General features: G+C 45.3%; 1 protein-coding gene across 1 annotated transcript; it reads right to left on the bottom strand.

Annotated features, from left to right (window-relative positions):
* Positions 1–22,061, bottom strand: LOC145355053 (cytochrome P450 2K1-like). Its single transcript, XM_080206850.1, has 9 exons — positions 21,772–22,061; positions 15,027–15,189; positions 14,048–14,197; positions 13,248–13,408; positions 6,061–6,234; positions 5,489–5,630; positions 4,516–4,703; positions 1,712–1,853; positions 1–179 (listed from the first exon to the last, which is right to left on the bottom strand). The coding sequence occupies exons 1-9, from the start codon at positions 21,970–21,972 to the stop codon at positions 1–3; spliced, it is 1,500 nt and encodes a 499-aa protein (XP_080062976.1). The 5' UTR covers positions 21,973–22,061.
* Between the last annotated feature and the right edge of the window lie 664 nt (positions 22,062–22,725).

Raw genomic sequence — 22,725 nt, 5'->3', positions numbered from 1 at the left:
TCAGCGACGGACTGCACGCACATACGGGTACTTAGGGAATGAAATTACACCCACACCTGACTCGAGCCCCAATTCACCGACATTTGGTGGAACTTGAAACTTGAATTTTTGGACCAGAGCCGTAAACAACAGGAACAGTTCCATCTTAGCCAGGGTCTCACCAGCGCAGGCCCTCCGACCTACAGAAAAAAAATTGCAGAACTGTCAATGACGCTCTTCAAAGAAACAAAGTTATTCAGAATGATTTTTAAAACAGTAAATGGAACATTACAGTTTTCTGTGGTCGGACAGAACCATCAGAATATCAGTCTGAGGCACTGCCACCAGTTTTCATATCTGTTCAAATTGACAATAAGCTACAGTATGAAAAATGTTAGAATCAATGTGTTGGCTGTTAGGAACCAAATCAGAACTCCAAGCTATATTATGAGGTTAGCCTGCATCTTAAACCTAAACTCTGGCAGCTCCCAATCTCCAGGCTTCAGAAACATAAAGGGATAGCTCCATCAGAGAGCTACAGTTTAGAAGCTTCAGAGAAAAAGAATTATGTGGCAGAATCCAGTCTCCAACTTCAGAGAGGGGAAAAGAGAGTCAGAGCTGTCTCTCCCTCTCAACTCAAAAGCAGCATCTAAATAGCAACTGAGCTTGAATTATCTGTGTAAGCCTAGCTTCACCCAGTCATATGACCACACTGTCAATCAACCGAATCAAGTCCGACTTTGCAAAACCTCAGGGAAACCATTAAAAACAACAGAATTGCATTGTTCCAGAGTAAAACTAACATTCAAGCAATTATGCTGCTGCAGTAACAATACAGGGCTGGTGGATATAGACAAAATGGCATTGGAAATTCAGGTGGGAATTCTGCCAACAGTTAAAGTTAGCAATGAAGGGGTGATCACACGCCACTGGCTAACAGCCAAGTGACATTAGATGATGAGCATGCATGCTAATGAAACACTTCCAGAGAACAGGGATCAATATCAGGAGGATTGAGAATCCTACAGGACAGCACTGAACAACGAAGATGAGCCATTCCGGTCAGACTTGACCTTGGCAACCTGCAATCATCTTGGAGAGTCCACCTGAGGGGTAACTGTATGTCTTAGCAACATTTAATAAATGCAGTTTCATTCACTTATTGAATATCACTTAATACAGTCTGACTGGGTTGAAGTATTTGTCCACATGGCCTCTGTATATCAGGCTCAGAACAAAATTAAATGCCTCAAAATCTCTGAGAAAAAGGGCCTCCAAGCCCCACTCCAAAGACTTGAGCACAAAATCCAGGATGGTGTTCTGGGTGCATCACTGAGAGTGCCCCTTTCAGGAGGACCATGTTTCAGATCAAACATTAGAATGAGGTGCAATCTGGCATTGTTTGTGAATCGCTGGCAGTGTTTCCCTCCATTTCAATAGTGACTATGTTTCAAAGACATTGACATGCTGAAAGTTATAATGCTCTGAAATTGTGAAGGCGCAATTTTAATAAATGAGTGTTCCATTAATTCCCAGTTCAAGCTTCCTTAGCCAGTCTCACCATTGTGGAGATAAGTAGGTTTAGGCAGTCTGAGAAAAAAGGCAGCAACACCTCACACCCCACCAAGAAAAAGATAATAGATATGCTGCATTTTCTACATGTTATTTTCTCTAATGAGGGAGAGAATGTTTCTACCAGTACAGAGTCCAAAAAAGTCATATGTTGTGCTACCTGCAGAGAAAGGCATGAAGGCATCTCTCTTCACAAACTTGCCCTCAGCATCCAGAAAGTGAGACGGGTTGAATTCATTTGGTTTTTCCCATTGGGTTTTATCATACAGCACAGAGGACAGCAATGGAATCACATGGGTTCCCTGGAAATATTAAAATATAATTTTCATATGATACTTGCCTTTTTAATGTAAGGCATTGCTGGAAATATTTATACTGTTGTTAATCAGTCATCTCAGTGTGAGCTTAAACGTAGAATTTCCATTCCAATTCTGGCCCCTTGGCCAGCCCCAGTTTTACTCATTCCACCAGCAAGAAGCTGTGCTTTCAACTAACTGGGCCATAAACTCTGAATTTTGTCATGTTATATTCTCCACTTGCCACATCTCTCCCCCTCAGACCCTACGTTTGTGGTCGCCATGTCATAGTTGGGTGCATGTTCACTTCTCATCGAATCATTGGATTATACAGTGCAGAAGAGGCCCTTCAGCCCATCGGGTCCACATCGACACCTGAACTCCCACCTAATCCCATCTGCCAGCACTTGGCCCATAGCCCTGAATGCTATGACGTACCAAGTGCTTTTTAAAGGGTGTGAGGCAACCTGCCTCCACCACTATCGCAGGCAACGCATTCCAGACCATCACCACCCTCTGGGTAAACAGGGTTTTCCTCACATTCCCTCTAAACTTCCTGCCCCTCACCTTGAACCTACGTCCCCTCATGACTGATCCTCCAGCTAATGGAAACAATTGCTCCTTATCCAGTCTGTCTGTATCTCTCATAATCTTATACATCTCGATCAGGTTGCCCTTCAGTCTTCTCTGCTCCAACAAGAACAACCTAAAGCTATCCAACTTCTCTTTATAACTTAAATGTTTCATCCAGACAGTGCCCTGGTAAATCTCCTCTGCACCCCCTTCAGTACAATCACATCCTTCCAATGATGTGGCAACCAGAACTGCACACAGAACTCCAGCTGTGGCCTCATCAAAGTTCTATACAACTCCAAAATGACTTCCCTGCTTTTGTAATCTATGCCTCAATTGATAAAGACAAGTGTCCCATGTGTCTTTTTTACCACCCTACCAACATGCCCTTCCACTTTCAGAGATCTGTGGACAAACACGTCAGCGTCCCTTTGTTCCACAAAGAACTTCCCAGTGTCCTACCATTCATAAAATACTTTGTCAAATTACTCCTTCTAAAGTGTATCATCTCACATTTTTCAGGATTAAATTTCATCTGCCACTTATCTGCCCATTTGAGCATTTCGTCTATATCTTCTTGTAGCCCAAGACACTCCGCCTCACTGTTAATCACCCTTCCAACCTCTGTGTCAAATCAAATTGCAGGGCCTTAGCACAGAGATCACGGTTCTAGTAATGAGACCATCACCCAGTACAGAGGCCCCCACTCCTGCGCAGAGACCATCGCTCCAGTACAGGAGTGCCGCCATACTGGCTGGGATTTTCCATCGCAGAGTGGACTGAACATTTGCAGACATGCAAAAAAGTTCCATTCACACTCAACACAAATTATCGGTCCTGTCACAATCCCAATCACTGCTTTTCCAATCGCACAGAACATAAGAACATAAGAAATAGGAGCAGGAGTAGGCCATCTAGCCCTTCGAGCCTGCCCCGCCATTCAATGAGATCGTGGCTGATCTGTCGTGTCTCAGTTCCACCCCGTAAGTGCGGCGACCAAAACTGCACACAGTACTCCAGCTGCGGCCTCACCAGTGCCGTGTACAGCTGCAGCAAGACCTCCCTACTTTTATATTCAATCCCCTTCGCTATGAAGGCCAGCATCCCATTCGCCTTCCTGACCACCTGCTGCACCTGCAGGCTGGGTTTTTGCAACTCATGCACAAGGACCCGGAGGTCCCTCTGCACCGCAGCATGCTGCAGTTTTTCGCCAGGATTGAAGCCGAGGCCCCATTCCTGTCTGCCTGGGAGATGAAAAAAATTATCTGGTCATAATTACAATGTTCCTGGTCTTGTTAAATGAATGCAAAATACTTCATGAGTGTGCAGAGATATATGAAAACAGGAGCTTTACTGGGACGTATCTTACTGCTCTGGCTTCTACTTTCCACGAGGTATGCACAAGACAAAATAAATCATGTGATGTTGCATCACTTCCTGTGATGATATGCAATTAGAATTAAAATACTAACATCCAATATACCACATGACACTACACTACAATGGCCACATTGCTGTTTGCTGTGCGCAAACCGAATGCTGCATTTCCCACATTATGACAATGACAACTTTTCAGAAGTATTTAATTGGATCCAAAATGTTTTGAAACCTCCTGGAGTCAGGCAAAGTGCTTTATAAAGCAAGTCTTCCTCTTAAGCCTAACTTAGTTTATGTTATCTCTCCACCAGCTCGGTGTCAAATATTTGCTCCTGAAAAGTTCCTCTGGGAAATTCACATTCTGCTTTCAAAGGTGTGCAATAAAAGATTTTTTTGTGAACTCATATGATCCCAATTTATTCTCCCTTTCTCCCTACTCGTTTACAATATAGAATAACCTCAAATGATGCAATGGAGAAAGAGGCCTTTTGGCCCTTCCTTTCTGTGCCAGCTCTACGATGGAGCTTCCACTTACTTGCACTGCTCTGCTCTTCCTCCAACAGCTTTGGTACATATCAAATAATGAGAACCACTCACTGAGGCACAAATCGGGCAAAGTGTAATTAGATGCAAACTTGAGAGCTCATTTCCTCCCCAGGATCTCCATTAAGTGTCAGAATGTCAGGCTCCAGTTGTGGCCATAGCTTCTCTAGAGTACCTTTGGAATGAAAAATCCTTTGAAGTTTGTGTCCACTGTGGTTTCATGTGGGACGTTCATGGGCACAATGTCACCAAATCTCTGGATTTCGTGGATCACTGCGTCAGTGTACGGCAAACTTTTCCGATCCTGAGTTCTGGGAGATCGGTCTGATCCAATAACTCTGATAATTTCCTCATGAACCTTTTCTGCAAGACAAGCACATTTTGAAAGTGATTGAAAGTATGGTTCTGGATTTATTCAGGCAAGACAGCTCCTGACCTCATTACAGCCTTGGTTCAAACATGTACAAAAGAGCTGAATCACTGCCTTTGACAATATCCAGCATTGGACTGACAAGTGGAAAATAACATTCGTGCCACACATGTGCCAGGCATTGACCATCTCCAGCAAGAGAGAATCCAACCATCAACACTCAAATTTCAATGGCATTACCATCACTGAATTCTCCACTATCAACATCCTGGGGCTTTGCACTGACCAGAAACAGGACTATCCGTATAAATACTATGGCAATGTAAGCAGGTCAGAGGCCAGGGGTCGTACACCAAGTAACTAACCTCTTGACTCCCCAAAACTAGTTCATCATCTACAAGGCACAAGTCAGGAGTGAGGTGGGGTACTTTCCATTTGCCTAGATGAGTGCAGCTCCAACAGCACACAAAAAACTTGACACCATCCATGGGAAAAAAGCACACTTGATTGGGACCGCTTCCACCAACATTCACTTCCTCCACCACCAATAAACAGTGACAACAGCTGTGTACAATCTACCAGATGCACTGCAGGAACGGATCAAGGTTTCTTAGAGAGTACCTTCCAAACCCATGACCAATACCATTAGGAAGGGCAAGGGCAGCAGATAGAATGAGTAGAAAGAAAATTCAAAATCCCACCCATGATAATCTGAGAATGAGGCGTACAAAATGATACAACAAGCTGGACTCCAGAATGGAATTAGACTGCTTCTTACTCTGAATCTCTGGATATTTCATCATCAGGAGCAGTCCCCAACGAATTGTGGTCGAGGTGGTCTCCATCCCTGCAGCAAATAGGTTGCTCGCGGTATATGTTAAATTGTTTTCATTAAAGTATGAATTAGGATTGTGCAATTCCTACAAGAGTTAACAACACAAAAATTCACAACTGTGATTAGGACCAGTAATGTGTCACATGGGTGCATTACTAACTTGAATTATACATTATTGGGAAATGCAATACAAAATAGGGGCCAGGAATAAAAGGCAGCAATGGGTTTGCTCCAGTGTAGTACCGAAGGGTTGCTTATCGCTTTTGGATAAGATGTTAAATAAAAACTGTCTGCTTTCTCAGGTGGATGTATTGCAAAGAAATGCAGGGGTTTTCTCCTTGCTGTCTTAACAGTTTACAGAAAATCTAAAAGAGAATGATATTTTCCACAGAATCATACATTTACAGCCCATCCTGTCATGCTGAGTTGAACAAAGCTCCTTTTATTGTCCCAAGACATCATAACCAGAGCTTATAAAGAACCTACAGCACTTAAGAGAGAAATAGTGTTTCTACCTGCTGTTGTCGCAACATGAATGCATCAATAAAACTCCTCAGGTCATTCTCATCCAGGTTCTGATGGTGATTGATGAAGAGGGTTTTCAAGTGAGCAATACTCTCCTTAATACTGGAGGAGAATTTTTTGTGTGATCCAGGAAGGAACCCCAAGAAGGGAAATGCATTGTACAGCTATAAAATAGAAATAAAGTGAACAGCGTTTATCTGAACACTAAAGCAAACCAATAACCTGCCCACATCCCAGTATTCCACAACGAGAACAGTGCAATTAATCTTTAAAATGTTCTGAATCTATCGCATTAAGTTGTCCAGATTATGCACCCATTTGTGTTCATCTGAACAAAATGCTCTGGTCCACAAGAACATAAGAACATAAGAAATAGGAGCAGGAGTAGGCCATCTAGCCCTTCGAGCCTGCCCCGCCATTCAATAAGATCATGGCTGATATGTCGTGGCTCATTTCCACATTCCCGCCCTCTCCCCATAACCCTTAATCCCCTCTCTTATCAAAAACCCATCAACCCGCGTCTTAAAAATATTTAGCGAGGTAGCCTCCACCACTTCAACGGGCAGAGAATTCCAGAGATTCACCACCCTTTGAGTGAAGAAGCTCCTCCTCAACTCCGTTCGAAACCACCCCCCCTTTATCTTGAGGCTGTGCCCCCTAGTCCTACTATCCTTTCTGAGCGGGAAGAGTCTCTCCACCTCTATCCTATCCATCCCATTCATCATCTTATACGTCTCAATGAGATCTCCCCTCATTCTTCTAAACTCCAACGAGTACAAGCCTAGTTTATTCAGCCTCTCCTCATAGCTCAACCCCCTCAACTCCGGCATCAGCCTAGTAAACCTCCTCTGCACTCCCTCCAAGGCCAAAATATGTATGATGTGGGAACTGGTGGACCCCAGGGTCCTCAGTAAGTGCAGGTTGCTGGAGGAGCTCCAGCTCAAGATAGATGAGCTGGCCTCTGAGCTACAGACACTGAGGCTCATCAGGGGGAGAAAGGGTGCCATTGTCAATGGGGTGCAAGAAACATCCACCCCCCCTAGACTGGCTAACTCTAAGGGTCAGGAACAAGAGGGGGCTGCTGAGAGGAGGAAGGAGGGTGGGGAGAGGAGGAAGGAGGGTGGGGAGAGGAGGAAGGAGGGTGGGGAGAGGAGGCCTCAGACTCTCAAGCTGCATAACAGGTTTGAGGTTCTTGCTTCCAGTCTGGACGAGGACGAGGGAGGTGAGGTCGGTGAGCAGACTGCACACGGTACAGTGATGCAGCAGGACATAGGCAAAGAGAAGGGGAAAAGGAACGTAGTTGTAATTGGGGATAGTGGGGTTAAGGGTATTGACACTGTCCTTTGTCACAATGATAAAGTGCACAGAAGGGTGTGTTGTCTGCCTGGTGCTCGGGTCCAGGATGTCACATCTGGGCTGCAGAGGAACCTGGAGCGGGAGGGTGAGAATCCGGTCGTTGTGGTTCATTTGGGTGCCGACGACGTAGGCAAAATGCAAACTGAGGATCTGGGGAGGGAGTATGAAAAGCTGGGAATGGAATTAAAAAGTAGAACCGACAAGGTGGTCATCTCTGAGCTACTGCCTGAACCGAGTGCAGACGGGCGTAGGGTTGATAGGATTAAGGAAGTGAATGGGTGGCTCAGGGATTGGTGTGGGAGAAATGGGTTTGAATTTATGGGGCATTGGCACCAGTATTGGGGTAGGTGGGACCTGTTCGGGCGGGATGGGATTGGTCTGAACCGTGCTGGGACCAGAGTGCTGGCGAATCGTGTAAAGAGGACTGTAGACAGGGCTTTAAACTAATTGGGGGGGGGGGGGGGGGGGGGTGTGAGGGTAGGTGACATTACGGGGTCTAAAGTTAAGGAGACGGTACAGGTAAGGATAGCGGCCGACGATGTCCCAATAATAGAGGGAGTAAGGGGCGTGAGTATGGTTGGTGGCGTTCCAGCAAATAAGGTCCAGGTGAAGGCTGGGATGAAGGCGCTTTATCTGAATGCGCGAAGCATTAGGAATAAAGTGGATGAGTTGGTGGCGCAGATCGACACAAATGGATATGATCTGGTGGCCATTACAGAGACGTCGCTGCAAGGTGACAGGGACTGGGAGCTGAATGTCCAGGGGTATCAAGTGTTTAGGAAGGATAGGCGGGAGGGAAAAGGGGGGGGCGTAGCTCTGCTGATTAAGGATAGCATCAGGGTGGTAGCAAGGGATGATATTGGAGCCAAGGAGCAGAACGTGGAATCGTTGTGGGTAGAGATTAGGAAAAGCAAAGGGAGGAAGACGCTGGTGGGTGTCGTCTATAGGCCCCTGAACAATGATCTGGAGGTGGGGCGGGCTGTTAACGCACAAATAAGTGCGGCGTGCAGGAATGGGACGGCCGTAGTTATGGGGGATTTCAATCTGCATATTGATTGGTCGACCCATGTTGGACGCGGTGGGCTCGAGGAGGAGTTCTTGGAATGCTGCCGGGATAGTTTCCTGGAACAGTGCGTGTTGGAGCCGACGAGGGAGAGAGCTATCTTGGATCTGGTGCTATGTAATGAGGCGGGTAGAATTAGGGAACTTGCGGTGAAGGATCCTCTTGGGGAGAGTGATCATTGTATGGTGGAGTTTCTGGTGCAGATGGAGGAGGAGAAAGTGGGTTCCCGGACGCGCGTCCTTAGTTTGAACAGAGGGGAGTACGGTAGGATGAGAGAAGAATTGGCGAATGTGGACTGGAGGAGCGTGTTGGAAGGTAGGTCTGCTGAGGAGCAGTGGCGGATCTTTAAGGAGATCTTTCTTGGTGATCAGCAGAAATTTATTCCGATGGTCAAAAAGGACCGTAGGAGGAGAGGTAATAAGCCATGGATAATGAAGGAGGTGAAGGAAAGTGTTAAATTAAAAGCGGAAGCGTTTAGAGTAGCTAAGAGTAGTGGGCGAGAAGAGGATTGGGAGAGGTTTAAATGTCAACAAAGATTGACAAAGAAGTTGATAAAGAAGGGTAGGAGAAACTATGAAGCTGGGCTAGCGCTTAATATAAAAAAAAAGCAAGAGTTTTTATAAATATATAAAAAGGAAGAGGCTGGCTAGGGTGAACATTGGTCCCTTAGAGGATGAGGAGGGGGACTTAGTGGTAGGGGATGGAGAAACGGCTGAGGTCTTGAATAACTTTTTTGTTTCGGTCTTCACGGAGGAGCATGTGAATAATTTGCCGGATGTTAGAGATGGAAAGGTGGTAGGACTGGAGGGTCTCGATGACATTACTGTTACTAGAGAGGTGGTGCTCGACAGACTGGAGGGGCTGATTGTGGACAAGTCCCCAGGACCGGACGGAATGCATCCAAGGGTCCTGAAAGAAATGGCGGAGGTGATAGTGGATGCCTTGGTGGTTATTTTCCAAACGTCGCTGGATTCCGGGGAAGTGCCGGAAGATTGGAAAATGGCTAATGTTACGCCGTTGTTCAAGAAGGGTCCCAGGCAAAAGGCGGGGAATTATAGGCCTGTTAGTTTAACGTCTGTTGTAGGTAAAATGTTAGAATCCGTCATCAAGGAGGAAATAGCGAGGCATCTTGAGGGGAACTGCTTGATAGAGCAGACGCAGCACGGTTTCGTTAAAGGGAAGTCGTGTCTGACAAATTTACTGGAGTTCTATGAGGATGTGTCTAGGGCAGTGGATAGAGGAGAGCCGGTGGATGTGGTCTTTCTTGATTTTCAGAAGGCGTTTGACAAGGTACCTCACAAGAGGTTATTGCAGAAGGTCAGGGGGCATGGAGTTGGGGGTAGGGTGTTAGCGTGGATAGAGGACTGGTTGTCAAATAGGAGGCAGAGAGTGGGGGTCAATGGGTGCTATTCGGATTGGCGGATGGTGACTAGTGGAGTGCCCCAGGGGTCGGTGCTGGGGCCTCAGTTATTTACCATTTATATAGATGATCTGGAGGAGGGAACCGAGTGTAGGGTGTCGAAATTTGCTGATGACACCAAAATTGGTGGAAAGGCAAATTGTGCGGAGGGTGGGGAGAGTCTACAGAAGGATCTAGATAGGCTGGGCGAATGGGCCAGGAAATGGCAAATGGAATTTAATGTTGGCAAGTGCGAGGTGGTCCACTTTGTTAGGAATAATGGTAGGAAGGATTATTACTTATGTGGAGAAAAACTGCAGCAGGCGACGGTGCAGAGGGACCTCGGGGTCCTTGTGCATGAGTCGCAAAAACCCAGCTTGCAGGTGCAGCAGGTGGTCAGGAAGGCGAATGGGATGCTGGCCTTCATCGCAAGGGGGATTGAATATAAAAGTAGGGAGGTCTTGCTGCGGCTGTATAGGGCATTGGTGAGGCCGCAGCTGGAGTACTGTGTGCAGTTTTGGGCGCCGTACTTACGCAAGGATATTTTGGCCTTGGAGGGAGTGCAGAGGAGGTTTACTAGGCTGATACCGGAGTTGAGGGGGTTGAGCTATGAGGAGAGGCTGAATAAATTAGGCTTGTACTCGTTAGAGTTTAGAAGAATGAGGGGAGATCTCATTGAGACGTATAAGATGATGAATGGGATGGATAGGATAGAGGTAGAGAGACTCTTCCCACTCAGAAAGGATAGTAGGACTAGGGGGCACAGCCTCAAGATAAAGGGGGGCGCGGTTTAGAACGGAGTTGAGGAGGAACTTCTTCACTCAAAGGGTGGTGAATCTCTGGAATTCTCTGCCCGTTGAAGTGGTGGAGGCTACCTCGCTAAATATTTTTAAGACGCGGGTTGATGGGTTTTTGATAAGAGAGGGGATTAGGAGCTTTGGGGAGAGGGCGGGAATGTGGAACTGAGCCACGACAGATCAGCCATGATCTTATTGAATGGCGGGGCAGACTCGAAGGGCTAGTTGGCCTACTCCTGCTCCTATTTCTTATGTTCTTATGTTCTTATGTATATCCTTGCGTAAGTACGGCGCCCAAAACTGCACACAGTACTCCAGCTGCGGCCTCACCAATGCCCTATACAGCTGCAGCAAGACCTCCCTACTTTTATATTCAATCCCCCTCACTATGAAGGCCAGCATCCCATTCGCCGTCCTGACCACCTGCTGCACCTGCAAGCTGGGTTTTTGCGACTCATGCACAAGGACCCCGAGGTCCCTCTGCACCGTCGCCTGCTGCAGTTTTTCGCCACGTAAGTAATAGTCCTTCCTACTATTATTCCTACCAAAGTGGACCACCTCGCACTTGCCAACATTAAATTCCATTTGCCATTTCCTGGCCCATTCGCCCAGCCTATCTAGATCCTTCTGTAGACTCTCCACACCCTCTGCACAATTTGCCGTTCCACCAATCTTGGTGTCATCAGCAAATTTCAACACCCTACACTCGGTTCCCTCCTCCAAATCATCTATATAAATGGTAAATAGCTGAGGCCCCAGCACCGACCCCTGGGGCACTCCACTGGTCACCATCCGCCAATCCGAATAGCACTCATTGACCCCCACTCTCTGCCTCCTATTTGACAACCAATCCTCTATCCACGCTAACACCCTACCCCCAACTCCATGTCCCCTGACCTTCTGCAATAACCTCTTGTGAGGTACCTTGTCAAACGCCTTCTGAAAATCCAGAAAGACCACATCCACCGGCTCTCCTCAATCCACCGCCCTAGACACATCCTCATAGAACTCCAGTAAATTTGTCACGACTTCCCTTCCCAAATGAATCTCTTTGATTATTACCTGGAATAAAAAACAAAGAGCAGTACAGCACAGAAACAAGCCCCACAGCCCTCCAAGCCTGTGCCAATCACATTGTCTTATCTAGACCAACCATTTATATTCCTCTATTCCCCATCTGTCACACGCCTATCAAGATAAGTCTTAAATGTGGCTAACATAACTGCCTCAACCACCTCACATGGCAATGCATTCCAGACCCCCACCACACTCTATGTAAAAGACTTCCCCCGCACATCTCCATTGAACCTTTCCCCCCTTACATTAAACTTGTGCCCCTTGTGATTGTCATTTCTGCCTTGGGAAAAAGCTTCCAACTATTCACCCTATCCATATCCCTCATAATTTTATAAACTTATCAAGTCATAGAATCATGGAATCCCTACAGTGCAGAAGGAGGCCATTTGGCCCATCAAGCCTGCACCAACCACAGTCCCACCCATGCCCTATTCCTGTAACCCCCACACAAGCACCCTGCTAATCCCTCTGACATTAGGGTCAATTTGGCATGGCCAATCAATCTAACCCACACATCTTTGGACTATGGGAGGAAACCGGAGCACCAGGATGAAACCCACACAGACGCGACGAGAATGTGCAGACTCCAGTCATACATTTATCTGAGGGTGGAAATTGAACCTGGGTCCCTAGTGCTGTGAGGCAGTAGTGCCAGCCACTGTACAACAAAGTCACTCCTCAGCCTTCGTCTTTCCAGGGAGAACAATCCCAGTTTATTCAATCTCTCCTCATAGCTAATACTCTCCATACCAGGCAACATCCTGGTAAACCTTTTCTGCCCTCTCCAGTGTAGTGTAGTGACCAGAATTGGTCACATATTCCAAATGTGGCCTAGCAACATTTTATACAACTGTAACATAATTTGCCAACTTTTGTATGTGATGTCCCATCCAATGAAGGCAAACATAGCATATGCTTTCCTCACCACCTTTTTCCAACTGTGCTGCCACTTTTAAGGATCTGTGAATCTGTACTCCCAGATCTCTCTGTGCGCCTATGCTCCTGATGGTTCTGCCATTTATTTTACAGCTCCTACCTGAATTGGATCTACCAAAATGCATCACCTCGTATTTGTCCAGCTTCTTCTTCTACCTGCTTCTTTACAGCTCAGAGTTGTAACATTCCTCTTTCTTATTAACTAACAGCACAGGAGCAGGAGGAGGCCATACAGCCAGTTGGGCCTGATGCTCCCATTAAATTAGATCCTGGCTAATCTCTATACTCAAAGCTATTTACTCAAAATGGTTCATAACTTTTCAGTTTCTCGAACTAGCTCAAACACAATGAGAGAATGAGAGTGTAACCTCCTTCCGGTAAATTATTAAGGTGAGCTTCTCCTCCACATAACTAATACATTGCACCTCACAGGCTTTTTGAGACTCCACTATAGATCTCCCCCGCCCCCCCCACCCCTTTCACCTGCTGCTGGTCGCAAATGTTCTTTTCTGGAATGTATTTCTGTTGCTAATGAAAGACGGGATTTACCTGGACCATGGGGGATCCAGCAAGTTGAATGTTTTCATTCAATCTCTTTATGATTCCGACAAACCTTTCATCCTCATAATCAAATCTGTCACCAAATAGTATCGAGCAAATTATGTTGGCAGCTGCAGCATTCAGTTTGGTGGCTGGATTAAAAGGTTGGCCTGCAAAGAAAACACACACACACACACACAATCTAGTGTCGATCCTTCACAACAAAATCACAATTGCATTGCTCCTCAGGCATACAGGACGGATTGTTCCCGAGGTTGTCGTAGGAACACAGAGAGGGATTAGCAGGGACTCTGACTAGAATTTTCTAATCCACCCTAGATATACAAATTGTGCTGAGGAAATGGAGAATACACCCTGAAATGAGAGATGGATCAATTGGAATACCATAACCCAGTTGGTCATGGCGGTTCTGGGAGAATGTCTTTGATTTTGGGGAAGGTTACAGAGCCACAGCTACATCGCAGTCAGCTGAATTACTTTTGGATTGTTCCAGCAAGTGCTGTAACAAAGGGCATGTTGCCTCATCTCACCTGATGCTGCTGCTCTGCAACGAAGAGTCCCAGGAGCCAGAACTTTTCCCTTCAGGCCTGTGTAGGAAAATCAGGTGAGAAATACACCAATCCAGGTAAGTAAAAAGGGACAGAGCAGCAATCTGACTGTGATTGCCAATCTCAGAAGTTCTGGGCCTTTTGTGATTCTCTATAACACAACCTCATTTCCAAATAATTAGAAACACACAGAGAAAAGAAACATTGATAATTCTGTTTCTTTACCTCACACAAACTCACCTTTATAAGAATCAAACATTTTTATCAGAAATTCAGTTTCCTCAATTATTTTGTCTTCAATGGTTTTTCTGCCCATTCCAAAATCTCGCAGGGTGGTTAAGGTAAACCTTCGCATTTGTTTCCATGACTCCCCATGACCAAAAATAATGCCTGCAATTAAATCCATCAGAAAGAAGTCATTAAAACTTCAAATATGAAGAAAGATGTTTGATTTAACACTTATTATCTTGAAACCTCTTTAGTTGTTGATTAACTAGAATAGAAAGTGGTGGAAGCCTAGAAATTACTATTGGTGTGACATGGCCTTTCCCACAGAAATGAAACTATATCACATTTACAGCACATATGCAGGCCATTCAGCCCAACTCGTCTCTGCTGGTGTTCAGGCTCCACATACATCTCTCCCCATTCCTGTTTTATCAAACGCAAATTATAATTTACAATTAACAGGTTAATTTTAAAATGTAAATTTAAGGCTATTGTTACTTGTTCACCAAAGCATTAAGGAATCTGGAGCAGAGGCCCATCCACATTGGAGTTCAGTCACCAATTAGCTGTGTTCTCACCAAGTGTCAGAACAAGTACAAGGAAGAAAATGGCTTCCTCCTGTTCTTATGTTCTCAACACTAATAACATCCCTCGCAAATTCTTAATGTATTAATAAGGAAATTAATACCTCTGTTAAAATCATGGGTAATAGGATACCACATTCATTTGCTAAGCCTTCCTACATTAGTATCATCAATTGTAGTTTATACTGATTATTTGTGTACTTAAATACGACCACGTTTTATAGAAGTTACAGAAAATTAGTTAACGATCACATTCAAACGGCAGTTTTTTTATCTTCCAAAGTTCTTTAAAACATTAAGTTTTAGAAAAATGAACCTTTGCCAAAGTCTGAAAAATAAGCCAGACAGGATGCAGCCAGATTTGAACTGACAGGTTTTACAACAGCGAAGTTAAAGGTGAGAATTACCGTGTTTCTTTACAGTTGCCTCAAATATCGGGACGTGCGCTCTCCCACCAAATTCCTCTGCATGTTTGACAAGTGCATCATTCACTGTCTCATAGCCGATCAGCACCACTACATCCGTGAATCCTAGCTTGATGCTGAATACTGTCCCGTACTTCTCAGATAGCTTAAACAAAAGGAATACATTTCCATGAACAGCTCATTCAACTATTCACATCACATTCTCAATAAAACATTGTAACATGTTCACCAGGGATGAGGCAGCACCACAGCTTGATAAGGACACTCAGAATTGCCAGACACTGGCACTTAATTCTCGTGGATAGTGGAGAGTCAGGATCTTCATGTGGTGAGTCACTGGGCATGGGTGAGTGGGGCTGCAGCCAAAAGCAATGAAAGGATAATTCAGCTCCAAAGTGTAAGGCTGCAGTTAACATAAGAACATAAGAAATAGGAGCAGGAGTAGGCCATCTAGCCCCTCGAGCCTGCCCCGCCATTCAATAAGATCATGGCAGATCTGTCGTGTCTCAGTTCCACATTCCCGCCCTCTCCCCATAACTTAATCCTCTTGCCTATCAAAAACCTATCAACCCGCGTCTTAAAAATATTTAGCGAGGTAGCCTCCACCACTTCAACGGGCAGAGAATTCCAGAGATTCACCACCCTTTGAGTGAAGAAGTTCTTCCTCAACTCCATTCTAAACCGCCCCCCCTTTATCTTGAGGCTGCGCCCTCTAGTCCTACTGTCCTTTCTGAGTGGGAAGAGTCTCTCCACCTCTATCCTATCCATCCCATTCATCATCTTATATGTCTCAATGAGATCTCCCCTCATTCTTCTAAACTCTAACGAGTACAAGCCTAGCTTATTCAGCCTCTCCTCATAGTTCAACCCCCTCAACTCCGGTATCAGCCTAGTAAACCTCCTCTGCACTCCCTCCAAGGCCAAAATATCCTTGCGTAAGTGCAGCGACCAAAACTGCACACAGTACTCCAGCTGAGGCCTCATCAGTGCCCTGTACAGCTGCAGCAAGACCTCCCTACTTTTATATTCAATCCCCCTCGCTATGAAGGCCAGCATTCTATTTGAATTCATACCTGACAAGTGCTGTCCTTGCCTGGTCAGATGGCAGAGAGGGCTTTGCACCCAAGCAACCAGCCTCTGGTTCTGTGTGAATGTCTGAAGATGTTGGGTATTACTGGCTAGTACATGATGCTAGCATCTAATAGGTCCAGTTGATGGATGTGAAATACCTTGTAAATTAACTTAATATGGTAAATCAGTGCTGGATATTGATTAGCTAATTTTATTCAGATATGTATGTAAAAATGAGTCAACCTCCTATCCCTTACATATCTCTAATACATAGATAATACATTTGCTATATGTAAATCCTCAGATCTATGTAAAGATTTCCCTATACACTTAATGGGATCCATCCTGGGATTTCTACAGTTCTGCGCGTTATGAGATAGGCCTGATCAGCACCCTTGGAAATGGAGGCTGGGCCATTTGCTCACCGAGCAAGCTTGATGCACAATGCAGCACATCAAAACCATTCTGTGGGATAATGACTACCCTGATCAGATCATTGTTCACTGTATATCATGCAAAGGTATATAATGCAAAGTCGTGCAATGGCCCAGTCTGTCTGAGAAGGCTAAGGTATCTCAAATATATGTGCAACAGGGAAAGCCAGCTTTCTGTACTGCTTTTTTCCATCACACCAAAAAGATGTCCTGAGTAATGGGGCATATGAATTTCAGTTTTAATGTGATACCAGATATGGAGGCCGCACATCCCAATGACTGGTTGATCATATCAAAGTTTCTCTTTGGCCCTTCACAAGAATGGTGCTAACCATTCCCAACCAGCCTGTGCTTACAAAGCTCATCGCACAGTGCCCAGGTGACTCTGCAACTGGACAACACTTGCAAAACAATGTTGATTGTGCTAAGTGTTAGGAAACAAAGGTAGTTTTTGGCAAGTTATGTTTATATGGTTAAACATTAGAAATAAGATAGAGTGATTAAGGTAATGGGTTTAGTTAAATGTTTCTGTGCCTGGAAGGGACCTAGAATTTCATGGAATCCCTACACTCCAGAAGGAGACCATTCAGCCCATCGAATCTACACCAACAACAATCCCCCCCAAAACTTCACATATTTACTCTGCCAATCCCTCTGACATACACATCCCTGGACACTAAGGGGTAATTTAGCATGGCCAATCAACCTAGCCTGCACATTTTTGGACTGTGGGAGGAAACTAGAGCAACCAGCAGAAACCCAGGGTGGAAATCCAACCCATGTTCCTGGAGCTGAGAGGCAGCAGTGATAACCACTGTGCCAGCATGCCATCCCTATAGTTAGATTCATGCTGGGCAATGGTTTTTGTGTATGTTTGTGAGGGCTGGTTAAGTTCAAACTGTGTTTCTATTGTAATAAAGCTATGGCATGAAAAAAAAAGTTGCTCAGCAACCAGAGGTCCTTGTAAGAGAAAAGCTTCCCTTTGTTCAGGAAGCTAGAGAGGGATCATTTCTCTCAGCTTTGCAAATAGGAAAAGCCATGGAATGGAGCACTGGGTTAAGAAAGTCAGTGCCAGAAATCTAAAGGACAACTATTTAAGGAAACTATAGAAATGAAAAGGGGTTTCCAGAGAGCCAGAAGTTCAAAGGGCAAAGAGGTTTTAGAAGCAGGGTACGATTCATTTCAAGTCACAGAGCTGAAAAGGAGCTGCTAGGGAGAAGTCTGAAAAATATCTAAGGCGGTTCCAAAGTCAACTCTGCTGGAATCACGCAACTTAACAGTTGCAATATACCACCATCTACACTCAGTCAAACTGCCTGCTTTGTACTTCAACAAAAGCTAGACAGTTAACTCTTCCCTGGTGCATTCTATACGGAAATACCTCGACCAATCAGCAATCAACATACCAACCAATCAGCACTCTTTTCTTATGCAGTATAGATTGATCGTCTCTTTACAATGGCGGCACGGTGGCACAGTGGTTAGCACTGCTATCTCACACCATCAGGGGCCCAGGTTTGATTCCTGGTTTGTGTCACTATCTGTTTGGAGGTTGCACATTCTCCTCCTGTCTTCAGGTTTCCTCCAGGTGCTTCTGTTTCCTCCCACAGTCCAAAGATGTGTGGGGTAGGTTGATTGGCCATGCTGAACTGTCCCTTAATGTCAGGGGGATTAGCAGGGTAAATACGTAGGGTTACAGGGATAGGGACTGGCTGGGATTATGGTCGTGCAGACTCAATGGACCAAATGGCCTCCTTCTGCACCATAGAGATTCTATGATTCTCACTAGTGTAGGAAGTCTTGTAGCAGCGTGAGTAACATCCCAGCCACTGAACCAGAAGGTCCAGGTTTGAGTCCCACCCCAGGAGTTGATGGCCAAGAAAAATATGTTCATGATGCAGTCAAATTTCAAGGGTTACCAGCTGTGGAAACAGATAAAAGTCTGCCATGAGGTGGAGGAGAAGAACTGGGATTACAAGTGGTATGTCTGCATCTGTCTGGATGCGAGAAAGACAGAAGCTGCCACAACATGATCATTGTTTTTCTAACTTGAGGATTGAAAGTTTTATGTCAGAGCCTGACTCAATCTAAATTTAAATTTGAAAACAAAACTTAATTGAACCATGGGAAATAAATTCCCATCTACACTTTGTCCTTGTCTCATTCAGGCAACTTTTCTCCTTGTGGCCCTTTACTCCGCGTATCCCCTTTTACTTGCTTACCTGCAAGGCGGCTGGTGTCTGCTCCTTTAAATGATGTTTATACTCTATGAACGCACAGACAATCCACCTAACCAGCACATCTTTCAGAATGTGGGAGGATGCCAGAGCACTCGGAGGAAACCCACGCAGACGCGGGGAGGACATGCAAACTCCACACAATGACCCATGGCAGGAATTGAACCCACGTCTCTGGTGCTGTGAAGCAGCGGTGCTAATCACTGTGCCACTGTGCTGCCTATCTTGTCCATCAAGTTGCATCACACTTTGAGCCCCAACATCTTCATGGTGAGACAGGAGCAGCAGCAGGGACAGAAAGAACAGGAAGCAAGAGGTCCCTCATGTTACTGAATACTCTCCAGCTGGCTGTGGTCAGCCCAGATGTCCATTGGACGTGCTCCAGACAAAGTTTCTCAAACTGACATCAAACAGCTGAGCTTTCAGTGCCTGGGTGCTCTGCTAATTTCCATTGTAAGAAGTCTCACAACACCAGGTTAAAGTCCAATAAGTTTATTTGATAGTAAACCCACAAGCTTTCAGGGTTTGCCCTTTCGTCAAGTGAGTGGAGAATTCTGGTCGCCTGTCGATTTTCAACATCCACAGTGTATTGCTTTTGTAGAAGAGAACATTCTTGATAAGAATATTTCCACCCCAATGAAGAAGGAAGCAGTGCTGGACCTGGTTACAGAAATGAATTGAGGCAAGTGGTGCATGTTACAGTGATGAGCGTATGGGGAATAGTGATCATAATATCAGATTTTGAATATTTACAGAAAAGGACAATGATCAAGCACAAAAATACTTAACTGACAGAGGACTAACTTTGAAAGGGATACCTGTAACAAAACCTAATTATTTTTTCCTGTATAAAAATTAGTTGTACAATAATAGACACGGATTGACTATTTTTGTTTCATTAAGAAGGGTGGCAGGCAAAAGGCAGGGAATTATAGGCCGGTTAGTTTAACGTCTGTTGTAGGTAAAATGTTAGAATCTGTCATCAAGGATGAAATAGCGAGGCATCTTGAGGGGAATTGCTTGATAGAGCAAACACAGCACGGTTTCGTTAAGGGGAAGTTGTGTCTGACAAATTTATTGGAGTTCTATGAGGATGTGTCTAGGGCGGTGGATAGAGGCGAGCCGGTGGATGTGGTCTTTCTGGATTTTCAGAAGGCGTTTGACAAGGTACCTCACAAGAGGTTATTGCAGAAGGTAAGGGGGCATGGAGTTGGGGGTAGGGTGTTAGCGTGGATAGAGGATTGGCTGTCAAATAGGAGGCAGAGAGTGGGGGTCAATGGGTGCTATTCAGATTGGCGGTTGGTGACTAGTGGAGTGCCCCAGGGGTCGGTGCTGGGGCCTCAGCTATTTACCATTTATATAGATGATCTGGAGGAGGGAACCGAGTCTATGGTGTCGAAATTTGCTGATGACACCAAGATTGGTGGAACGGCAAATTGCGCGGAGGGTGTGGAGAGTCTGCAGAAGGATCCAGATAGGCTGGGCGAATGGGCCAGGAAATGGCAAATGGAATTTAACGTTGACAAGTGCGAGGTGGTCCACTTTGGTAGGAATAATGGTAGGAAGGACTATTACTTAGGTGGCGAAAAACTGCAGCAGGCGACGGTGCAGAGGGACCTCGGGGTCCTTGTGCATGAGTCACAAAAACCCAGCATGCAGGTGCAGCAGGTGGTCAGGAAGGCTAATGGGATGCTGGCCTTCATAGCAAGGGGGATTGAATATAAAAGTAGGGAGGTCTTGCTGCAGCTGTACAGGGCACTGGTGAGGCCGCAGCTGGAGTACTGTGTGCAGTTTTGGTCGCCGCACTTACGCAAGGATATTTTGGCCTTGGAGGGAGTGCAGAGGAGGTTTACTAGGCTAATACCGGAGTTGAGGGGGTTGAGCTATGAGGAGAGGCTGAATAAACTAGGCTTGTACTCGTTAGAGTTTAGAAGAATGAGGAGAGATCTCATTGAGACATATAAGATGATGAATGGGATGGATAGGATAGAGGTGGAGAGACTCTTCCCGCTCAGAAAGGACAGTAGGACTAGGGGGCACAGCCTCAAGATAAGGGGGGGGGGCGGTTTAGAACGGAGTTGAGGAAGAACTTCTTCACTCAAAGGGTGGTGAATCTCTGGAATTCTCTGCCCGTTGAAGTGGTGGAGGCTACCTCGCTAAATATTTTTAAGACGCGGGTTGATGGGTTTTTGATGAGAGAGGGGATTAAGGGTTATGGGGAGAGGGCAGGAATGTGGAACTGAGCCACGACAGATCAGCCATGATCTTATTGAATGGCGGGGCAGGCTCAAAGGGCTAGATGGCCTATTCCTGCTCCTATTTCTTATGTTCTTATAATTCTGTGAAGTGAACTTTCTCTGAACTGCTTCCAGTACAAGTTTATCCTTCTTTAAATAAGGAGATCAAAATTGTACACAGTATTCCAGATGCAATCTCACTACTGTCCCACACAGTTGGCGCAAACCTTTCCTACTTTCATTTACTCTTTCTCTTGCAATAAAGAGCAGCATTCCATTACCCTTTCTAATTCTTCGCTGCATCTGAATGTTAACTGCCTGTTTTTCACATACCAGGACAGCCAGATCACTTTGTACTGCAGCATACTGCAGTCACTCTGCACTTAAGTCATACTTTTTCGATCGAGGCATTCAAGAGGTCATTAGGTAATCACTGGAATAGAAACAATATGCACGGGTATGGAGAAAAGGCCGGCGAATGGCATTAATTCATGATGCCCGTTTGGAGAGCTGGCGTAGACACGATGGAACAAATGGTCTCCTTCCGCACCGTAACAATTCCGTGATTCTTTACCTCCTGGTATGATGACAATTTACCAGCACAGCCTCTGGGGGAAAATCAGCTGCACTCTGGTTGATTTTCGGTGTTCCCCTTCAACATAAAAATGAATATCTCAAGGCGCTGGACAAAGTTGGCAAACAGCAGGACAGCTTTCCGATTTACTGTAAGAATCTGGTTTTCTCTTACCTTCATCAAAGATTGATTTGGCTTCTTCAGATCCAACATGTGCAGGTTTCCAATCACTGGGAGAGGAACGGGTCCCGGGGGGAAGTTGAGGGTTCGACGAGATTTAGACCCAGTGTTAAAATACACCAGAAGAATAATGGTCAGGGCAGCAAACAACCCCAGAGTGGCAGAATCCAAAGAGAATACACTTAGAATCGACATTCTGGGATCTAAACTGGCGATGTGGCCAACAGGAGTTATCACAGTTTATGTTAGATCTCAGCAACTTCGCAAAAGAGCTCCTAAACCAAAAAAAAAAGCTCACTCAGGCCGAGCTGGTTTTAATTTGTTTAAACCTTGTTGTGTCGCAACATATAAACAGGATAAAGTTACATCACATTCGCAGCAAGAATAGAACACGCAAACTTATCCCCTCCCACATTCAAAACTGCTGTCAGTTACACTGAGATGATCAGGTTGCCTATGGATAAAATATTAAATTCCCGTTCCTCTACTTGAGAACTATATAATCACATTCTCCTCTGAGACGTGCAGAAAGCCAATCAAAATAAGAGGTCAGAGGAAAGTGATTGGCTGGAAGTATTTTTCTTTTCTCTATTGAAATTTGCCTATTTGATTGGAATTAGGATTTGGGGGAATTAGGAGTGTAACTGGGAACAGTAAATGGCACAGACAGGATGGGCCAAGTGGCCATCTTCTGCACCATAACAATTCTGTGATTCTGTGAAGTGAATGAATCATTAGGTCGGAAGCGCACTGTCAATGCATGTTGAAATTAAAAGCTCAAACAGGATGGCAGCTGGATTGTTAAAGAGGAAATATTTGTTTTCTCCTCATGGGGATGTCATCTGCCACCTGTTTTTTTGCAATTCCCATGCCAGGTGAGGGCACTTCCTGGGAGACAGCCTGTGTGAGCAATGTCTCCAGATGCTGGAGCTCAAGAGGGCAGAGGGA

The sequence above is a fragment of the Carcharhinus amblyrhynchos genome, chromosome 18 (assembly GCF_965287045.1).
Source record: "Carcharhinus amblyrhynchos chromosome 18, sCarAmb.v2.hapA, whole genome shotgun sequence".
Classification (NCBI taxonomy): domain Eukaryota; kingdom Metazoa; phylum Chordata; class Chondrichthyes; order Carcharhiniformes; family Carcharhinidae; genus Carcharhinus; species Carcharhinus amblyrhynchos.
The sequence above is the reverse complement of the archived record's forward strand: the minus strand, read 5'-3'. Positions and strand labels throughout refer to the sequence as shown.

What these genes read in the sequence shown, in the direction of transcription:
- LOC145355053 (XM_080206850.1), bottom strand. Translation starts at nt 21,972, where the DNA reads ATGTCGATTCTAAGTGTATTCTCTTTGGATTCTGCCACTCTGGGGTTG. An exon ending in CAAATCAATCTTTGATGAAG is followed by an intron (nt 15,190 to 21,771) that starts GTAAGAGAAAAC and finishes CTTTTGTTTAAG; the next exon opens with CTATCTGAGAAGTACGGGAC. An exon ending in CTTCATGCCTTTCTCTGCAG is followed by an intron (nt 180 to 1,711) that starts GTAGCACAACAT and finishes TTTTTTCTGTAG; the next exon opens with GTCGGAGGGCCTGCGCTGGT.